The following is a 20,575-nucleotide window of genomic DNA, read 5'->3' on the forward strand; positions in this document are numbered from 1 at the left end:
CTAGAGTGGAGTATTATTTAAAATCTTTTGATACTGGAACTGAAATGACACCTGAGTTTTGGTATAGATACTAAAACAATTCTTTATTTCAATGTCTAACTCTGATAAATGTGTTGTTAAGTTCTTCTATGCACCCTTTTTTTAAACAGAAGACACCAAAATTGAATTCTGATCAAATAATAAGTGAACAGGACACTCTATCCCAGCTTTAATACTTGTCATTTTCTATATTCTGTGATAAACATGTGATTTAGTCCCCAAAAAGTATTGAGATTTAGCTTTAGTTCGCCCTCTTTAGCTGTTTCCCTTTTTTTTCTGTCACAAACACCTACAGTCACACACACACATTCAGACATAGATTCCTTATGCCACAGGATGTCAGGTGGTCCGGGCCATTGTGTCCCCACCTGTAGGACATTGTCAAAGCACAAAGGAGGGGGCACATGCAGTACGTGTCAGGCCGCTGTCAGCTTCTGTTTGACTTGAATTTGTAAATCCCTCTCTTTTAGCCGTGGGGCTTTGAAAGATTAGCCAAAGGTTTGTGGAGTAATTCACATCTGTGTAGGTTTTCCCTTATTGTCAAGAGGCCGGGGATCCCTCCACAGTTTTCACAGACCTCAATAATTACAATTGTCAACACTGTTCAAGTTTCACTGTTTGTTTCTGAGCACATAAACATGTTCAGAGTGGATTTTTTTTTTTTTTTTTTTTTTTGAGGGCAGTGAGTACGCCGCCCTCAAAAAATGCTTTGTTGCTTTGAAATGCTTTGCTGTGTTTATTAACTGCACGGATCACGGATTTAAAGGAATAATAATAATCTTTATTGTCCGCATGTGCAATGTGGAAATTTGTTCTTTACCGGTTTACGTAACCTTCATCTTAAGGTCACTGGTGTTTTCCTTTTAGCCGGCTAAAATTTCAACTGTGTACACATTTAAAAAAAAAGAAAAGTTTCAAAGAGGATCAAACTGAATATTGAGTATCACAGGATCTCTACCTGGGACCTGTGCAGCGCTCAGCTTCTCAGGCTCTAACCAGACTGATGTTTGCCATAAAGCGGGGGGCCTCTCGCTGCCCTGTGAGGTCACAGCACCTGTTCTTGGTAATTGCTGGCAGGTGACGTAAGGCCTCCACTTGTTTTCCATAGCGTAAGGTGGAGGAGTCGTCCCCCCCCCCGCTCCCTCCAACACTGAGGCTGGTCGGTTGTTTGCAGCAAATAACCAAGTCTGAGTCGATGGTTGCGCTCGCCCGATTCGCTGTGAGGGAACTTTTGCTTACCTGTCAAAACAAAAAGTAATTGTGTAATTTTTTTCTGCAGGCACTTTGTAGTGCTGTTTTGTGTGCGTTATCATTTTCATTTTCACAAAACAATACATGGATTTTTTTTAAAGGACCAGAGATTTTTCAACCCTGATTTTAAGCCCCAACACATAACACCAAAAGTTGCTGTTTTTCATGACAAACACTCCAAAAACTGAAAGGAAAAATTGAAAGAAAACATGTTAACATGATAGTTAACACATAATTCTGCTTTGGTCTCACTTTTTGTAAGGTCGGTGGTCATTTGGTTATCATTTAGGATATATATAATAAATATTTACCATAACATAATATACATTTCACAATCAGTGACTTTTGTCTTACCATTTCTACTGTGGTAGCTCTCCCTTTTATAGAGCTGGATGTGATGCAATGTTGCAAATTACTCAGCAGGACTGCTTCATAGCAATATTGGATTTTTATATGATTATTAACATTCTTTTCTGTTTATATTATACAGTATTAAAAGTCAATTGAATTTCCAGACAATTTACTATATCCCAAATACTAATATTGATATCATGATGTAAACAATCATCTAGGCTAGCCAAACTTATTTGGAAGAGGATAACAAGAACAGTTGGAAACATCAATCACAGATTTTGTTTACATACTGTATTTGCTGTATTTTTGCATGCACATTTTTCCTCTTCAAAAAGAGATTATTACCAATATTTCAGGTTTCTAGAGAAAGCAGTTTAGATAATCTGGCTAAAGTGTTGTCTTGTGTAATCATCCGACCACCCGTGTTTCTTGCAGTTGTTTTAGCGACGACGCTGTGTTCCCACATCTCATTATATATGCAAGTTCAGTCTTATCATAACAGACGGAGATGATTGCCACAGCTATGAAAATAAAACCCTAAGATGTAATAAACAGATGTTATCTTTAACATGCATACGCCGCGGATGATCTTTTGTAAGCCAACTTTAGCACATTTTTGCATTATTTATTTGATTTATTCTAATTTTGCCCAGATTTTTAATATTCAAAATAAACAATCCAACTTCTTTGAATAATGCAAACCATAAACAATGAGCTCTAAACATTTAATACACTCATTTTTAACTTGTGTTCTCATCTTTGTTTTTTTTTTTTTAGTTCACAGCTGCTACAAATTGCTGTATAAGTATAATCTTAATTTTCACCAAATGTGGGGTTAGATAATGAGGTTGGCTGCAGAGAACAAAAAGTTTTGATGCTGCATTTTATGTAGAGTAAACATAACGGGCAGCCAATCACGAGCCTGTTTTATGTGAAGCCATTATTTATCTTGGTATAATTGACTCACAGTTGTAGACAATCAGAATTTGAAAGACAAGGACCAAAGACTGCACTGAACTAAGATATTTATCTCTTAGAGTGAAACTGGTACATAGTTTTTTGGCCACTACACAAATGTTTCTTACCTCCTTTTGCTTTTACCGGGTCCACCTGATGATGTCTTTTCAAGGCTGGCTACAGGAGGACAGAAGCCAGTAGATAGGGTATCTGGCCCAGGCCCCCAGCCAGCTGTGAACCTGATAGCATCTGTTTTAAATGTTTGAAAGACAGAGAGAAAGGAGCCCTCTTTTCTTCTGAGCTCTGGAGTGCTAGTTATCTCACGCCTTTTTAGTAAAGGGATCCACAGATGGCCCGTGTCCTGACAGTTATACAAATGTGATATCGCTAGCCGAGGTATTCTGCTTGGATCCTCGTACTGCGTTACTGTAGGCCAACAAGTGGGATTCATTGATGCTCAGAGTAAACAAGACAAGCCAGACACAAAAAGAGTCCTCCTCTCTCGATACGAGGCAGAAAAGAAAGAAAGAAAAGCTGCTTTTTATCTATGTGAAGGCAGACATAACAACCTTTTCACACCTGAGTGTGTCCTCTGTTTGGAGTTCTTCCCGTCCATTGTCATCGTGCGTTATCTTAACCATCAAATCAACATGAAAAGATCATTTCATGTTCTGTTGTCACCCGAGGGGATTTGGACAACTTGCCTATCATTTGCTTTGTCTGAATCCGGTGACAAAACCATTTGTCATCCTTTTTTTTTCCTCCAGGTTTTGTCTGGTTTGAGCTCACTTCAAAGACCAGGTCTCTGATGAGCAAGTGGGAATCAGTCTTTACTGTAGATATGTGTGTGTTGTTTACCCTGAAGAATCCAGGCTTTTTTTTTGTTCTTACTCATCATGCGCTATTCATAAATCACAGAGCCAAAATGTTCTCTTATCCAGTAGAGTTATTTTTCAACCCTTTCTGAAATGGTCAGAAGTTGAAGATGATTTTGAGCTATTGTGTTAGTACAAGCTAAACAGGCATCCACCTCTGTATTTTGCCCATAAAAAAGTAGCATTGTAGCATTTGCAGCATACAGAAAGCACATGTCCGAAGAGCTTATATAGGATTCTAAATGAGACGCAACCCAGGACCAAAGTCGGCTTTGTAACATCGAAGGAGAGAAGTGTGTTTTTCATGAGGTGTTAACTGTGAAGTACAGGAGAACTGACATGTATTTCTGCTCTTTTCAACCGTAGCTGCTCATTAATTGTTGGAGCAACATGCTGCTGCCAGTGTTGTAATTATCCTCAGGTCTGCCTGTCTTTAGGTCCTGTTTGGATTCAAGCATGTTTTCTAGAGATCCATTTCAAATTGGGTCTGAAGACACTGGTCGTCATATGGTTTTATCCATTTAGGTTTATTTTGAAATAAGGAAAATAGGTCTTAGGTAATAGGTTATTGTCAGATGTTGATTTGTCTGTAAAACTGGTAATAATTAATTTGCAGTGAATTTGTGGGAAATGGTGTTTATTAAAACAAACCAATTAATATTACATGTAATAAACTGATGCATTTTGAAAAATAAAATACCCTATTATGTCTCTATTTTTTCTTATTTTAGTCAAGTCTGTTTATCCTTTATCTACATTTCCTGTAAAGGGTTGGAGCTGATGCCTGCTGACATTGAGCAAGAGGCGGGGTGCACCCTGGGCAGGTTGCCAGTTTATCACGGAGCTGACACACAGAGACAGACAACCATTCACAGTCACATTCACACCTACAGGCAATTCAGAGTCTAACCTAACCTGCATGTCTTTGAACTGTGGGAGGAAACGGGAGCGCTTGGAGAAAACCCATGCAGGCACAGGGAGAACATGCAAACTCAACACAGAGAAGGGCCCCAGCCAGCAGGTTTCAAACTTTAGAAACCTTCCTACTGTCAGGACACAGAGCTACACAATGCTCTGCACCACCCAGAACAGAGGTGTCGTATATACTGGGTAGACAAAAGTAGCAGTAGTAGGGTTACGATTTGGAAGAACAAAATGACAATATCAAGCCTGATTGTGTCCAGACTAAAGGTGTGAGCTTTACGACAAACTGCTAAAGACAGAAATGTTATATAGGGAATTTGTGGGGAAGTTATGGTTTCATTTTGGCTAAAACTTTCACTGTGACACTCTAAAAGTAGATGCATCTATCGCTCTACTGTAAATCTTATGAATATAGTTTTTATCCCTTTTATAAAGACCTTTTTAGCCCCCTTTTTGTCTTTTTATTTATTCATTTTTTTTTACTAAAAAGTCCTCAACTATTCACCTAACCTTACAGTATAACTCCACATTTCATGTCATTTCAAGCAACATTCCCACCTCGACTGTAGGTGTGTTGGAACGGAACTGAAACTGAAACTCTAGTTACTGTAAGTCGGAGGATTCAGCGAGTCCCACGCATTTATCTGAGCATGATATTCTGTAGTCAGCCCACCTCGATAAACTCGGGCCATCGCGGGACGACTTAAGTCTGAGTCGTTTTCTGATTTGAACCCGATTCAAAGTATAACATGAGCCTTTTGTATTTCAAAGTATGGGGTATTTGTAACAGATCCCCTCTATCTGTCCACTTTAACAAGTGACATTGGCCTTTGTGGCTTTTACTGAGGAGAGGCTCGATGGTCGTGATTATTTACACAGAGGGTTTCCTTCTTTTTCTCTCTTTTTACAGTCGGTCATTTTCATAAGGGATCATAATACTCTTGGACAGGAAGTATCTGGCTATATAGACTACGCCCACAGACTCAAGACCCAAGATTTTGAACCATATTTCAGCGGAAAGAAGAGGCTCATGCCAGGACGCTCAGATTTATGGTAAGTCTACTTCCATTGTAACATGTCCATGTTGGTTGGGGGGGGGGGGCCTTGACTTGAGTGGGATTTGACAAGATTTGAAGGGTAAGGAAATCTTATTATCCAGGATTAAAGATTCAGGTTGACGTGAGAGACCAATATAGGCTTGGAAGGAGCTCTATAAAAGGGCCAGTATAGTTGGTATGTACAGCACCGGCCACTGTGGTCTCAGCATAGATGTGGAATAAATATACACTCCTAAAGTAAATCTGAGCACAGCTGCCAAAGTGCTGAACCTGTCTGGACAAGACTGACGTGATTAGAGTCAGGATTGAAGTGGGTTTAAACCGTGAGATTTTGATCTTCTTTCAATGTGCGGTAAATTTGTCATCACAAATAAATGTTTTAGATGTTTTTGCAAGAGGGAGGCCTTAAGGTTGGTTACATTGATAGATCAGCAAAGTGATTGATTTATCTTTAAATGCAACTGACAACTTTTCTATTTTTAATGCATTTTCTTAACCAACGTCTGGTGTATTTTAGGAGTCGAACACATTATTATGTGCCAAAGTTAGATTCATACTCATGATTTTTCACATCAGAAATTTGTGAATTTGTGTTTTTGTCTGTGCTCTTCTCACTGGTTTGAAGTGGACTCCTTTGGAAAAAGAAGTCTTTATATCTTTTAAAGCCGGAGTGCGGAACTTTAACATATAAATGAATGTCTGTTACATCAAGCCCTTGCCAAACCAGTTCACACAATGCTGATTAAGCCTATCACCGCCAGATAAATCTCTCTGTATTGCACAGTATACAGACCTTTTAAATCTGGTGTCTGGTATGACATTACCATGTTGGCGCACCACTAGTGATGTGTTTTACGTCAAACCAGTAATGATTGGTTTCCCCTCTTTGCATGATGAAGATACTCCAGCGCCAAGCACCGGTCAGGATGGGTGGAGATGCCGAACATGGCGTAATTTCCCCTGTAAATCTGTCACAAAAGGCTAAAAGCTGTAATTTTCACCATAGGACTGTTAATCTGTCACTTTATTAAGTTTTAATATTATTTCAGGAGAGAAAGTAACCATTTAGATTCCCAATATGTGGTCAGTTTATCCAAATAACACCTACGACCAGCTGGTCATCTTGGCCACTAGCAGCCCAACTCCTGAGATGTAAAGTACATCGCCATCCTGCGGAAAACATGATCCAATGAACTGATCTGTGCAGCTCTTTGGTGATTTACCGCTGGCTGTAATGTCTCCGTAGCACCCAGAGACAAAAGGGCTCTCCCTTCTTTGCACGGGAAGATTTGAAGACAGTGCTCCTGGGGGCGGGGGCGTATTGCGAACATGTTGGAACAGTTGCCTATTTACACATCCAGCAGACACAGAGCAACATTAGCATTCATTTGGAGTCATGTTTAAGGCAACCTAGTGCAATATTCATTTTCTTTTTAGCTCTGTTTTGGTTTCCACCAGATCCTGAGGGAAATATCTGGATCTTTAGTTGCTAAATGCTCCATTTTGTTCACCAGCTAGTTGTTTAGTTTGTCTGCCATTTGGTGCATGGGCAGTCAGTGTACAGTGGGTATATCAGAGGTTGTTTGCTATAAAATAGCTGTGTGCTGTTTTATAGCAGCTGCTGGAAATTAGGTTGATTAAGGCAGTGAGAATGAACCAAGATAATGAACTGAAAGTAGCTAAAAAACACTCCGTAGAGCTAATTCTCCGTGGGTTCACCTTTCGCATTACATGTAGTCATTTGATCTATTGATACATTTAAAAAATAGTGATGAGAGCAGCTTAAAGCTACTACAGTATTTGAAATCTCTTGACCCTGGTAGTATCTCAAGAAGACACAAAACAATCAGAATAATTTGAAAGATAACGTAATCCCTTAAATCTACACATAGCTGCTTTAATTTTTGACATCAACTGTTAAGGTGCTTAAAATCTGTTGTATTTATCCAAGATACATCATGAACTGTACGTTGAACCGCATGCATCGGTGCCAATCGCACAATTCCAGGATAAGCCACAAGTGAACTGCTGACCTGACAGGTGTAAGCTAAAATCCCTCAGTGGTTCAGTTAACATCTTAATAATTTTTTGTCCATCAGGAGAGCTGTGTACATAGAGAGCAGTCAGCAAATTACCGGAGCCAAAACCATTCCCACATTCCACATGCTCGTGCATAGTAACATATTACCAACATTTCAGATACGTGCTAGAAATCCCATGAGGACAAACACAACTGGACAGGTGGGAGAATGAGAGTGTGTGTTACATGGTTATGTTCAGAGTTCAGCCAAACGACATGCAGACTGTATAACCTCAGTGACACTGGACAGAACATGTTCTCAAATGGCCTGATGAGGACAGATTTTAAAGGTAAATTATGCTTTTTTTTTTTTAAAGATCTGGGTCCTAGTTTTGGCCTTCTGTCCTATCGGGTGTAACTTGAGCTTTTACTTATAAACATATTGCATGAAATCTGGCAACAGTGACTGACTTGGCACACTTTACAACAGAGGCCATTGGGGTTAGCGTGACGATCACAAAGGTTGTAAACAAATCCCCAGATTAACCAATTTACTCAAGTATTTGGAGATGAAAATGATACAGAGGATACCTGAAACCACCAATATCATGTTTTATTTGCACTGTAAAACTGTCTACAATAACTACAGGTAGGTCAAAGTTAGACCAAGAAAGACAGTCAGCCTGGTCACCAGAATAAAACGTTGGCATTGTACATTTCTGCAAATCACAGATACGTTGAATATCTACATTTGAACATTTCAACAATACATATCCTATCAACAGTTCTAAAGTGACATAGTTCACATGAGATCTATATGACCTGACTTTCTTATTAAGAGGAGGAGGGGTCGGTTGATGGTTAGGAAGTTTGTTGGACAAAAGTTGGATGAAAGTCGGAAATCAGCAGAGAGCATGGATCGAGACCACCTCGAAACCAATGCCCACTGACCTTTTCAATCGACAAAATCGTGTGTTTTTAGCGAGACCCTAATCCTAACCCTAACCCTACATTTGCAACTGTTTTTATTTTATTTTTTTATTTTAACCAAAACCATGATCTTTCTTTAACCTTAACCAAGTGGTTTTTGTGCCTAAACCTAACCAGACCACAGCGTTGTCACATCATAAAACATCATCATTCAACTGATAATGGCCAACATTGAGACAGACATTTAACATATCCGTGGTTTGTAGAAATATACAATGCCAACCTTTTGTTCTCGCGATTGGGTTGAGACAGCGGTTAAGTAGAAGCTCCAACAAACCAAATGGGTATTTAAATCAGTTTACCCAGTAATTTCTAACTTTTAGCTTTGTTTTCACTTCCAAATAAGTGGTTTAGATGAAATGGTTAAACTGACGATTTATGTGGAAACTGCCTGTGCCTGTCAACGACTCACTATTATTGAAACAATGACCAAAACTAGAAAAGTAACACAAAGGTTGTGAAACAAACAAACAAAAGCAGAATTTTCCCTTTAAAAAGAATCCTAACTCATCCACTGATGAAGACCATTAGATGTAGTCCAGAAAAAACTAGTAAGTGGACGTTAAATTCTGCTTTTTTTTGTAACTACTATTTACAAGGTCAAGAATGACCTAACTCTTACTTACTCAATCACAGAACCAAGCATACCGTCATTATTAATGTTCTTAAATAATGATACACATACAAAGTCAATGTTGCAGAGCCTCCCTTAAAAACATCTGTATTTCACAACTTATCGCAAAAATGTTGAGATCATTGAAATCTTTAGTCATGTAAGGGCAACGTGGTTGTTGGTATTCAAAGTACAATATATTTTTTTCCTCTGTAGGAATACATTGTTGCTGCAGGAGCTACATGACAACAAGAGTGACAGCCTGTGTTTTATTTTTGGAAGTGGTTTTCCCCCTCTTTGAAACCAAAGTGTCAGACATGCAACACTTTGTTGTTTTATTTATCCATTTCTCACCATGTGTTCTGACACACAACCCCGATCGTGGCCTTGAACTTGGCCTCCTCTATGGCGAGTGGAAGCCCTAACAAGCTGTAGGTGTGAGTCATTGAGCGAGCATGCCTGGAGGTACAGCCTACTCCCTAATGATGCTTTTATGAGGCTTCCCCCCCCCTCCCCCTCCATGGGTCTCCCTGCCCTCCCTCCTTCTGACATCTGATTTCACACTCCTCCTTTCTGTCTCTTTTTTTTACCCATTAAAACTCTACTTTATCATATTTACACATCTCTCTGTCTTTATTTTCAACCCTTCTAACCTTGCGTTCCATGCTCTGCTACCTCTCCCCTTCTCTCCCCTCCTATGTCATCCTCCACCACTCCCTCCCTCCCCCCCCCCCTTTTTTTCATCTCTGTCGGGAACAATAACACCCAGTGTGGTTGCCGCTAAGAGGGAGCAGATGCTGGAGCTGCTGCCCACTCAGTGCACTAAACCTCCCACCGCAGGACTCTGAATCCTGTCCCTCCTCCTCCTCCACAGCCACAAAGAACACAGAGCAGCGACACCAGCGCCAGCTCTGGCCTCCACCTCCCACCTCCAGCAAGGAAGGGTGGATAGGTTCACGTACACAGTCTGCAATGTCTCGAGGGGAAAAAAAAAAGAGCAGTAGGAGAGTATCTCCCTGGAGCAGTGTGTGTCCGAATTTAAAAGAATAAAAATGAATTAGTTGGAAGTTTTTAAAGAAAATATCAAAGCATGTTTCTGCTCCAGCAAAACAACAGTTGAACAACAAAATAAATTAAATTTTTACTTTCCATCTTTGTTTAACGGGTCATATAGCTCTTTGCAAAGTAAAGAAATGTGTCAAAATCACTCACAAACTGGATGCTTAACACTGGACATCATCACCTTTCTCTTCTGAAATTAATCTTTCAATTTATTCATTTTTTTAAAGTTACAAATTCTGGATTATGTGCAAAATATTTTTCAACTCTTTTAACACTTTTGAACAGTCCCTCCGCCATTTTTTTTTCACCCGCTACAACCTTCTGTTTCAACTACAGTAAAGAAACACCAAATTATGGAATCAATGAAATATCAAGAGCGCTGTTTGATTTTAGTCGAAGTACATTTGAATGCACAATTCGTTTTCCTCTGACTAAGTTTGGTCATTAATGGATTCCCATGTTTGTTCATCAATAAGAAAACCCTTACGCCGAGATGTTAGTCAGGCATAGTCTGATATTAACTTATACATATAATTTCAGCATTTTCCTCTGTCACCTTCAGGATTTCTGCATTTGCATTCATGCTATAGGAGCAGTGAGGAACAAAAATCAGTGGAACGCTGGACTTGGTTTATTTTAGCAGGCACACTGGGTGGGTGGGTCATATAAACATCATTTGTAAAGGCATATGTTGTAAGCCTCTGACCTCCTGGGAAACCTGGTTAAAGTAAATCAAGCGCAGCATTTTCCTTGTTGCATCTGTAGAGAGTTTACATGTAAAGAAGCGGTTAATAACAACACAATATATTGATAAAAATGGCACTTTTCTCGACAAGCTATTGTACATGTTGATAATGAGGAATAACTGAGTGAATGTAGCTTTATTAGCCTGTGAGAGTCAGCACCTTTTAGATGCAGGTTAAGAAGTGAAACCGAAACCTGACACTGATACTGCACATGTAGGGGGAAAAAACATATTCAAAATATACAATATGATATGTTCAAAGGCTAAATCTGCATTACGTTTATGTCTCCATTGCTTTTTTTTTGTACCATAAGCTTTCAACGCAGGCACACGCACACACACACACACATAAATGCACACACTCTAGTCCTGACCCTCATCTAATTATCCCACAGATCTGCAGCTCCATGCACCCAGCTTCCTGCCACTCCAGATGTGCCTACAGCATCTCTGATGTCTATTTAATGTTCCCCAGCAAAGTGACCATCTGTTTATGCACTCTGGCTGTTCCCCTCTCCTTCCTCTCTCTCTCTCTCTCTTTCTCTCTCTTTCTCTCAGTCCCTCTGTTTTTAAGAAAGACTTGGAGATGCTGTCCACATATCACATATACGTATGGTCATCTTAATCGATTTCTTTCTCCTCTTTATATCGTTACTTTGTGTTTTGCTTAAAACTGTTCCCATTCTCAAACAAACAATAGTCATCAGAGTAGATTTTTTCCCTTTCTGTAACCTCTCAGCTACATAATACAAATATCCTGTTTCTCATCTGAAGTAAGCAGTACCATACCTTTTTTTTTTATTTTTTTTTATTCCCTGAATCTTTCAAATTCAAACTGCTTTTTGAAACGCTGGATCATATCAAGCTTTTCCTGCAACACTCGAAACATCGAACTTGAAGGATCCGCACGGTCGAAAACACAGCGCATGCCTCCTCCGAAGCCAAAACCATATTGCCTCCACACTCGGCCTCTGCAATGCACCTGTGTGTCTGGCTTCGTTTTCTGCTGTGAAAATATTTGCACTGCTGTCGTATTTTATTAACTTTTAATACAAAAGAGAAACTGTTCCAGCTCTGTAGGTGATTTAGCGGCACGGACTGAAGCATTGTGTCCGAGCTTTAATGAGGGGTTGGGTGGGATATTCTATCGCAGTAGAGTTTGCCAGCTTGATAAATATTTGCTGGTAAGCCGGAACATTCCCATGTCATGTGTGTTGATCTTCACACATGGCATGCATATACTTTATTGGCTGGATCCTCGGAGTTAAATCCAATCGGACTGTTTATTCTCAGTGCTGATACTGTTTGGACTAAATTTGATAGATTAACTCAGTGTTCCACCTGCAGTAAGATCATCAGAGACCTGCCAGGTTTGATAGGCCGTTCTGTCCGTGTCAGTTGTGTAATTAATATCTGAAATGATAAATGGATGTCTCATATTTAAAGTAGGACTGTAAAATGATAGACTCTTATCAGGCACCGTAAATCTTACTCGTTAACATGTTATCATGCCAGAATGATTGTCATTAGTGAGCATTCTTTGAATATGAGTGAAGATACTGGGCTGATCGCCTGTATTTTTTAGGCCCTTTTTTTACAAACAAACGTTGACCCCTGACCTCTCTCCGTCAAGGAGCGATTAGCCTCTTGAGCTCCAGTCAAATGGAATATTGGATAAAACCCAGTTCTGTCATGGCTCTGGCCTATGTGTGTGTGTGTGTGTTTGTGCAAGTGTAGCTCTGAAACCTTTTCGACTATTGAAAATAGTGTTATTTTGATTTGACAGAGAAATGAAAATCCTTACCTATATTGGCCTTAATGCATAACAATACACTGTATTTACCGTAACTATCCATTTTGGTAATTAGAGTCACCGTCCACAGTACATGTAATGGTCATTCTTTGTGTCTTGTACCCATTTTCACCAAAAATACCCATAGTTTTTACAGTAGCATAGCTTTTTAAACAGATATATGCCTGATCACGAGGCCAAGGTGAAGTCTTTAGATGACTTGCTTGTTCGATCAACAGTCTTAAACCCAACGATATTCAGTTTATAATGATATAAAATAGACAAAGAAGGACATTCTTACATTTAATTAGCTGGAAACAGAGAATGTTGCACGATTAAACCAAAGAGCCACTTAATTAATTGATTTTTGCCAATTTATTTTCTGTTGACTGATTCAGCTCTGATGTTAACAGCTTAGAAAAGGCTTCCTGGAATCAATAGTAAAGAGAAAATGGGGCAAAAACACATTAATGGTCATGATTATACTCTAGAGGCCCTCTAAGTAAAAAAAAGAAAAGGTTAAACCAGTGTTTGCATTATTTTTAAAATCCAAATATAAAGAGAGAAATCAAAAATTTGAGTAGGTGTGTGGTTAGAGGTGGGAGGGGAGGGGGGGGGGGGGGCAGTTAATGGGGCTGTCAGCTGGACTCAGCCCATCTCTGATTTGTTGTTGTATTAGACCCACGACTCCCCCAGAAGGCTTAACAGTAATTTCAACTCCTTACACACTACCTCTCAAAACCGAAGAGGCCTTTTGTGATTTACACTGGAAACATTAACTTCAGAAACAGTTACTCGACTTGTATTCTTAATCCACTACAGAAAAAAAAACTGAACGAATACACATGCTAGGTATTTGCTGTTTTATGATATATCATCCACCGCCGAGAGTCCAGCTCCTCTGAGCCCTGTAATGAGACTGTTGACATTACCCTGGAAAATGACCGTCTGGAGATAACAATAGAGCTAAGCACAGTAACTATGGAAAGTGAAAGGACACAGTGCACGTGTCAAACAGCCATGGTAAATGCATAGGGACCCAGGAACCGGTGCTGAGAACACCATCATTGTTTCCACCAAATCCAGGTTCTCACACTTTTACTGGTCCATGAGTCTGGGTGTGGTGCCATCCAGCTGCTGGAGCTTTCTTTGTGACCAAATGTGCACCAACCTTGCAGTTAGTTGCCCTGGTGACAGGTCATATGGGACAGTGAGGGAGGTGGAGCCAATATACATTCAAATAATGTATGAACAAAATTCTCAGCATTGCTTTAAAAAATTATTTTTTTCTTTTTTTTACGCTTTTTTTTAACCAACTTTTTCATATTCTGTGTTAAAATATCTCACATCTGTCCCATTTTTCTAGCAAAAGTAAGCGGTTCACCATGGAATAAAAGTGGTCGACCAAAAAAATGTTAATTGTTGTATGGCATTTCAGTATAAATAGTCACTGAAACACTGTCAGATCTAATTTACAAAGAGAAGAAGTATGCATATGTCTGTGAGCGAGTCTCAGAGAATATAATTTTCTTCTCAGTTCAAAGGGAAAAACCTCAATTTGTATTTCGTAATTGGGGCATTGCAGCAGTCTATTCTGAAGCTGCTTTACTCAGCTCTGTTGGCAGCTTGAATTAAAAATGCCAAACCTCTCGTCCTACACTATCATACCTTATAATTTTATGCATCAATGTATTTCTCCACACAATTTTGGCTGTTCAGAGGCGTTCGGTACATGTGCTTCCTGGAGGGGAAAATTTCTCTGAACGCTGACAGGAAATGGATATCTGACATCTGAGACATCGGTTGAAATTCATTGTATCTTATAGTAGTATCATAGTATAGAACATACAAGTAGAAGTGAACAATATGGATAAAATCTTCATCCACAGCATTTTTCTATTACAACAGCAGTATATATACAGTAAATTTACATAATTTGATTTTAAGATTCTTATATTCATTTGTAATGGTGCTTTCACCTGTTTGGTCCGATTTAAACAAACTCTGTTGCATTTACCAGTATTGTTTGGTTCATTTAAACTGGTGTAAATGCCGTCAAATTTAACAAAACCTCTTGAAAAGGTAGTTCTGCCCGATCCCAGTCCAAGTCCAAAGGTGATCGCGGATTTTTCATTGCTGCCCCCCAGACTGTGTAACACCGTCAGCTCTTCCCTGTCCATCGCGACTTTTAAATCCCAGAGCTGTTAAAGTCTTAAGTCTCCAAATCAAGTTTATTTGTATAGCACATTTCAACAACAAGGCAATTAAAAGTGCTTTACATAGAACATAAAAGGCATCAAGACAGAATATAAAAGCAACACAAGGCAATATAAAGAGACACTTAAATACAATTCAAAAGTATTAGATTGGAAATAAAAAATAAGCAAAAATAAAATATCAAAAATCAATTTTGACAAGTCCAAGTCAGTGATCTAGTTGACCAGTTAAAGTTAAGGTCAAATCATTGTCATTCATGTCTAAAAACTATTAAAATGAAACTCTTTTTAAACATTTCACCTTCCACAGTGTGTTTATGGTGTTTTTAGCTGAGACCAAGCCAATACAATACAATACCGATGCTGTCTTATTTATTTTTTATTGTTGCACTATTAAGCCGGGTCAAAACTTGCCTTTATTCCCAACTTATTTCTGTCAACATTTGTTCTTTGTAAATACGCTCACTGACTTCCGCTCCCAGGAATTGAGCCTCAATAATATATATAAAGGCTGATGTGAAGATCATTCCTTTCCCCTTATTCGGAGTGACTGTCTTTGGGGAATACAACAAGCACCCAATCCATGGAAAACCATGTGGCCAGGTTCAAGTCAATCGCTCTCTCAGTAATGGCTGGAATACCTTGCCCATTTTTTATGACTATTCAAAACAGGCCATTCTGCGCAAATATGTATTTACATTACCCAAAAATTGGTGGGGGTCTGTGGGTTTTGGAAAGGCCACATGGGTAAGTTTTTATATTGCTTATACTGTATGTTTGCTTGTAATTTGTAGCAAGCACGCTTAATATGTTGCAGTCAGAAAATATTTTTCAGCACAAATGCAAATGGGTGTTTGCAAACAGGTTTTATGTGCCACTAGGGATTATTACCTCTGAAACGGATCCTGGAGAAAACATTTTTACACCAGCCAAGATATTTCAAAGATTGCAGAGGTCTTACAATGTTAATGTAAACATTTTGAGATGTATTTTACACAATGTGGGTCATTAATACTTTATATCTGCTGTACAGGATAAATTGGCTCCAGTAAAGCATTAGAGCAAGTGAAATATAACCTGCAGCTTTCTGGCACCGCTCCATTACGTTACGGTCCTGTATTTACAACTTCGCCGCTGCAGCTTCAGCCCACTTGACCCCCAAACACAACGAACCGCTTCCCAGATTTACACTGAGTCTCCTCCTTGAGGTCCATTTTTTGTTCTTGGACCACAAACTGCTGCTGCTGCTGCTGGGGAATAGCTGAGGCCTGCATCAGCACCTCAGAGTGTGACATGTGGAGTTATGTTACTAGTGATGAGAACAACTATTGATGAGAACCGCTGAAAGAGGTCACTGTTGTGTAATTGAGGCTGTTGTCTATGGGGCCAGAACAAAATTTGGCATTCAAAAAAAAAACTGAAAAAGGAAACATTGGCATTGAAACATTTGTGTTGGAAAAAGTTGCGTTGGCACTGCAAAAAATTCCACTCAAAAATAAAACACGGGCATTAAAAAAATTACAATCTTATTTTATTTTGGTATTTTTTTGCGTTATGATGTGTTTTTCAATCTTCAGATTTTTTCTTCATGTCTGTCTTTTTTCATTTTTTTAAAAAATGCTGTCAGGGGTTTTTTTTCAGTGTAACTGGTTTTCAGTTTCAACTGTCTGTCAGTGTTTTGACGTAGAGAGGAGGGCCTTTGCTGGGCCTACATTACCCAGTGTGCTTTGTGGTTCGACGAAGATATCTGAGGGAAATGGCATCATGGTGAAGATTTTGAGCCAGACCGCTGTTGGACTGTTAATATGTCACTTTATTAAGATTTAATATTTTTTCAGGCGAGAAAGTAGCTATTTAAATTCCCAATATGTGCTCAGTTTATCCAAATAACAGCTGTTTGTAAATCTGCTGCAGCATATTTGGAGATGTTTCAGAGCCGCTGGCCAGGTCATCTCAGCTGCTAGCAGCTCGACCGCTGAGATGATCGGCCGGTCAGCGTCCGTCATCAACCCGGGGAGAAAATAATCCAATGATTTGATCTGATATAATTCCTTTTGGAAGATAAATGTCGGTCTTACAGATGAAATCTAACAATTGTAGCTGCAACATTAGTTTGAATGTAAAGTGAAGCTTCATGTTTTTACTGGACTGAACAACAACGCTGCCTCTGGGGCTCTATATGTACAGATATCACCACATTTCAGTAAATATAAATGTAATAAAACGAACAGATCAGTGGAACTGTTTTCAGGGCCAATACAAGTGTTTCTGTGCCAATGTTTCCTTTTTCAGTTTAGGTTTTGTTTTCAATGCCAAGATTTAACCGTTGCTGTTCAGGCCACATAGTTGTCAGTTGTTCAACTCAGTTCATGCAGTGGTGATGTTAACTTGGAGGAAATTTTCATTGTACGAACTCTTCTTGAATTCGAATTTTTTTAACATTTCAAACTTTAAAACATGCTGTAATAAAAACAAAGTTACCAAGTGCTTCATAGACAAAATGAACAATAATAATTTGGGCAATACAAAGAAACAGTGGTTTGATAAATAAAGATGTCCCAAATTATTTAAGAACAGACATTTATGGCATTTTTTTTTTAACATCAAACTAATTTTGAGACTAATGTCTTTAGTTTTTCTCATGTCCACATCTGTCTCTCCTCAGCTGAATGTTGTGCTCCGATCCAAATTTAACATTGGAACAATGTAGTATTCAGCACTACCATAATGAGATGTTCTCAGTTCCCAACCAGCCTCATTGTAATTCACATCAACAAAAAGAGAAGATCTGCCAATTTTATGGTTAGGCAATGTCAAACTGATACGCCCGGCTTGCCTACAATAAACTTCTTAAGGACAAATTAATGATTTGACTGAGAGAAATGATACCAACATACATAATATATCAAACTGAAATATATTTATAAAAACAAAAAAACAATCCACATGTTAAACGTATTCATTTAGCTTGAAGGTCCGAACATTTTTGTCCCTTTGACTCTGTCACAAAGTCGCACACTATTGCTATGCTGTATCAAAAATAACAGAAAACCTAAAAGCAGAGCAGGATCCAATCGGATGCTGTAAATTAATCGGTCATTTATTTTGGAATTCAACCCTTTCTTTGGTTTCAATAGCTTATTAGCCACAGCTTTACTTTAATGCCTGCCTTGGCGAACTCCAACACAGCGCCCTCAAGATCAAATTGGAAACAGACCTTTTACCTTCTCCCTCTCTTACAAAAGATACATTACTGTGCTTTGCAGAAAAGAAAGGAAAGCAACCTGCAAAGTTCCTCTATAACCTGCTGTTGAATATTGATATGATAACGACGGCTGCGTAACGCTCTGTAATCCATGAAGTTTTCTTTCCTCTGTGAAACATGCTAAGTCATGACCTCAATATGGTGCTCATGTGTCGTTTTAAAGCCTCCTGCTGTGGAAGCCTGTAAAGGAAAAATGTTCCAAAAAAAGCAGAATACCAAATGGTCAGGTAGCACACACAACCAACACTGAGCAGCGGTCTTCTTCCTTTATAAAATCATACATAGTCATGCAAAACGACGTTTATGTGCAAACATTTGCAGCTGAAACACACTGCAGACCAAGTGTCAACCATCAACTCCTGTTTGAAATCCAAAGAAACATGCTTGTCTTGCTGCTTTGCCACTACTTGTGGCTGCAAAATACTGTAGAGTCCCATCTTTCATTATGTTGCAGCGATGCAACTAAACCATCACAGTCCAACCTGAAACAAAACTACTTACTGTTTTTGAAACTCAAGTGAAATTCAGTAACTGTTGAGCATGTTGAGTTGCTGTGTGTGTGTGTGTGTGTGTGTGTGTGTGTGTGTGTGCAGTGTTTCAGCCAAACACTCATTCTACATTCCTCCGAGGCGCTCTGAAGACCCCTAGACGCGTTACAACAGAGAACAAGAGAAAGACAGACCACAACAGAAAGTAAGCGGGACTCCTTTAACGCTGAACTATTTTCATTTCATTTTCATTTTTAGAAAATATAACAATGTCGCAGCGGTCCCCCCAACCCCCGCCTGAACGCTACGGGTTGCATCCTTTCATTGAAATACATTGGTTTTGAATATTTTTCTCTGAAGTAATATGTCTTTGCGGGCCTAAAAAAGCAAAAACAAACCAAACGGCCTGGCAGCACAATACAAAACTACTGCACCGTGCATTAAACCATACTTCATTCCAGCAGTTTTAAAAAGAGCAAAATGTAATCTTTCTGAACAATTCTTCCCACAGAACTTTGCTCCCAAGAGTGTTATCACTAAAGGCACTTTCAGACAGCGAGCGGTTGCCTCCGTAGTTTCCAATTTAAACACAACTGCAGCTGTGCGACACGGAAAGAGAGAGAGAGAGAGAGAGAGAGGGCGGCTGCAGCGGACGGAGCTGATGATGGTTGAAATTTTTCATCTTGCCGACGCAGCTCGCTGGGTGACCATGGCGACCGCAGAAACTACAAGCGAGGGAAACGATACAGCTAATTTAACTGATATCTGAGTTTCCCTCCTGAATTACACACTTCCTCACCAGTAGTGAACAAACATTAATGAGGAGAAACATTCATCAGCTTCAGAGTGTGTTTAGACACTCTGGGACCATAAATAATGTTTATAATGTTAGTTGGTGTATTAATAATTGTAATATTAATAACCATTTTCCCTATTTTGAGCTACAACATGCTCTGATGAGATCAAACTAGGTGGTTAACAGCAGCCTGTCGGGGTTGGTATTGATCATCAGTATTGCCAGGTGGTTTGAAAGCACCTTAAAGCTTCAAAAATGGCTTCATCTCACTCATCTAACAATTACTTTTACCTTTTTTTCTTTCCTGCAGTTACTACAACTGGAAGACACAGGTGTCCACGTCCAACCCGAGCCTTAACTTCGAGGTGATTTATGACGACCCTAACGGCCTTCTCTTTAAGAACAAGCGGGACAAAAAGATCCTGAATGTGGACCCCTTGGTAGGTTTTTTGTTGTTGTTGTTGTCCTGCTCTGTTTTTTTAACCCCAGGGTGACAAATGGTCCTGCTAATTAGACCGGTTCACCTGTTCCACAGCAGTAAAAATGTCCCTAGAAAGCAAAAAAGGCAACATCTTTAAATCCTTTTTCTGCACCCAGCACTTCTTTAAAACAAATTTTGTTGTGCTGATGGCTCAAGTGACTAATTTACCACAACTTGCTGATTATTTATGACGGTTGAGACCTGTGTTGGATCCCATGCCCTTACCTTTTTAGTGAGTGTCTTAATTAATCACAGATATCAGACACAAGTCATTTTCAGAGGGAGCCTACACTGTAGGAGAAGCAGACTGAAAAAGAGAAATAAATCGGTGGGAGGGAGAGATATTTGCTTTCCACCTGCACGAAAAAATGGAGGATCAAGGGGTCGAGACAGGTGCTTCCTCCACGCTCACAGTCCGACAGGGGTCCTGGAAGAATAACGACTGACAGACGGTGTTTTTTTCTCTCCAGTTTCCCTCTTTGCTGGGGGGTAGGGAAGTAGTTGGTGGGGCTGAACTATTTTGAAATTGCAGACAGAGCTGTGGGGACTGCGTTTTTGAGGCCAAGCGCCAAAATGGCAGCACAGTGTTCTAGCTGCGGTCGAGCACCGCCCCAACCAGGCTGTCTATTAAAAACACAAGAGAAGGCAC

At 39.4% G+C, this 20,575-nt stretch overlaps 1 protein-coding gene across 2 annotated transcripts in view; it reads left to right on the forward strand.

Moving 5' to 3' along the window:
• Positions 1-20,575, forward strand: part of cfap299 (cilia and flagella associated protein 299) — an 80,686-nt gene that overhangs the window by 57,013 nt on the left and 3,098 nt on the right. Inside the window, exons 4-5 of one of the 2 annotated variants that reach the window (XM_042422414.1) lie at positions 5,311-5,453; positions 9,956-10,207. In XM_042422414.1, the coding sequence (XP_042278348.1) occupies positions 5,311-5,453; positions 9,956-10,085 (273 nt within the window). In that variant the 3' untranslated portion in view covers positions 10,086-10,207. Of the gene's footprint in view, positions 1-5,310; positions 5,454-9,955; positions 10,208-19,755; positions 19,886-20,575 lie in introns of those variants that run through there. The other variant, XM_042422413.1, reaches the window with a different exon arrangement.

This window comes from Thunnus maccoyii, chromosome 9, assembly GCF_910596095.1.
Source record: "Thunnus maccoyii chromosome 9, fThuMac1.1, whole genome shotgun sequence".
NCBI lineage: Eukaryota > Metazoa > Chordata > Actinopteri > Scombriformes > Scombridae > Thunnus > Thunnus maccoyii.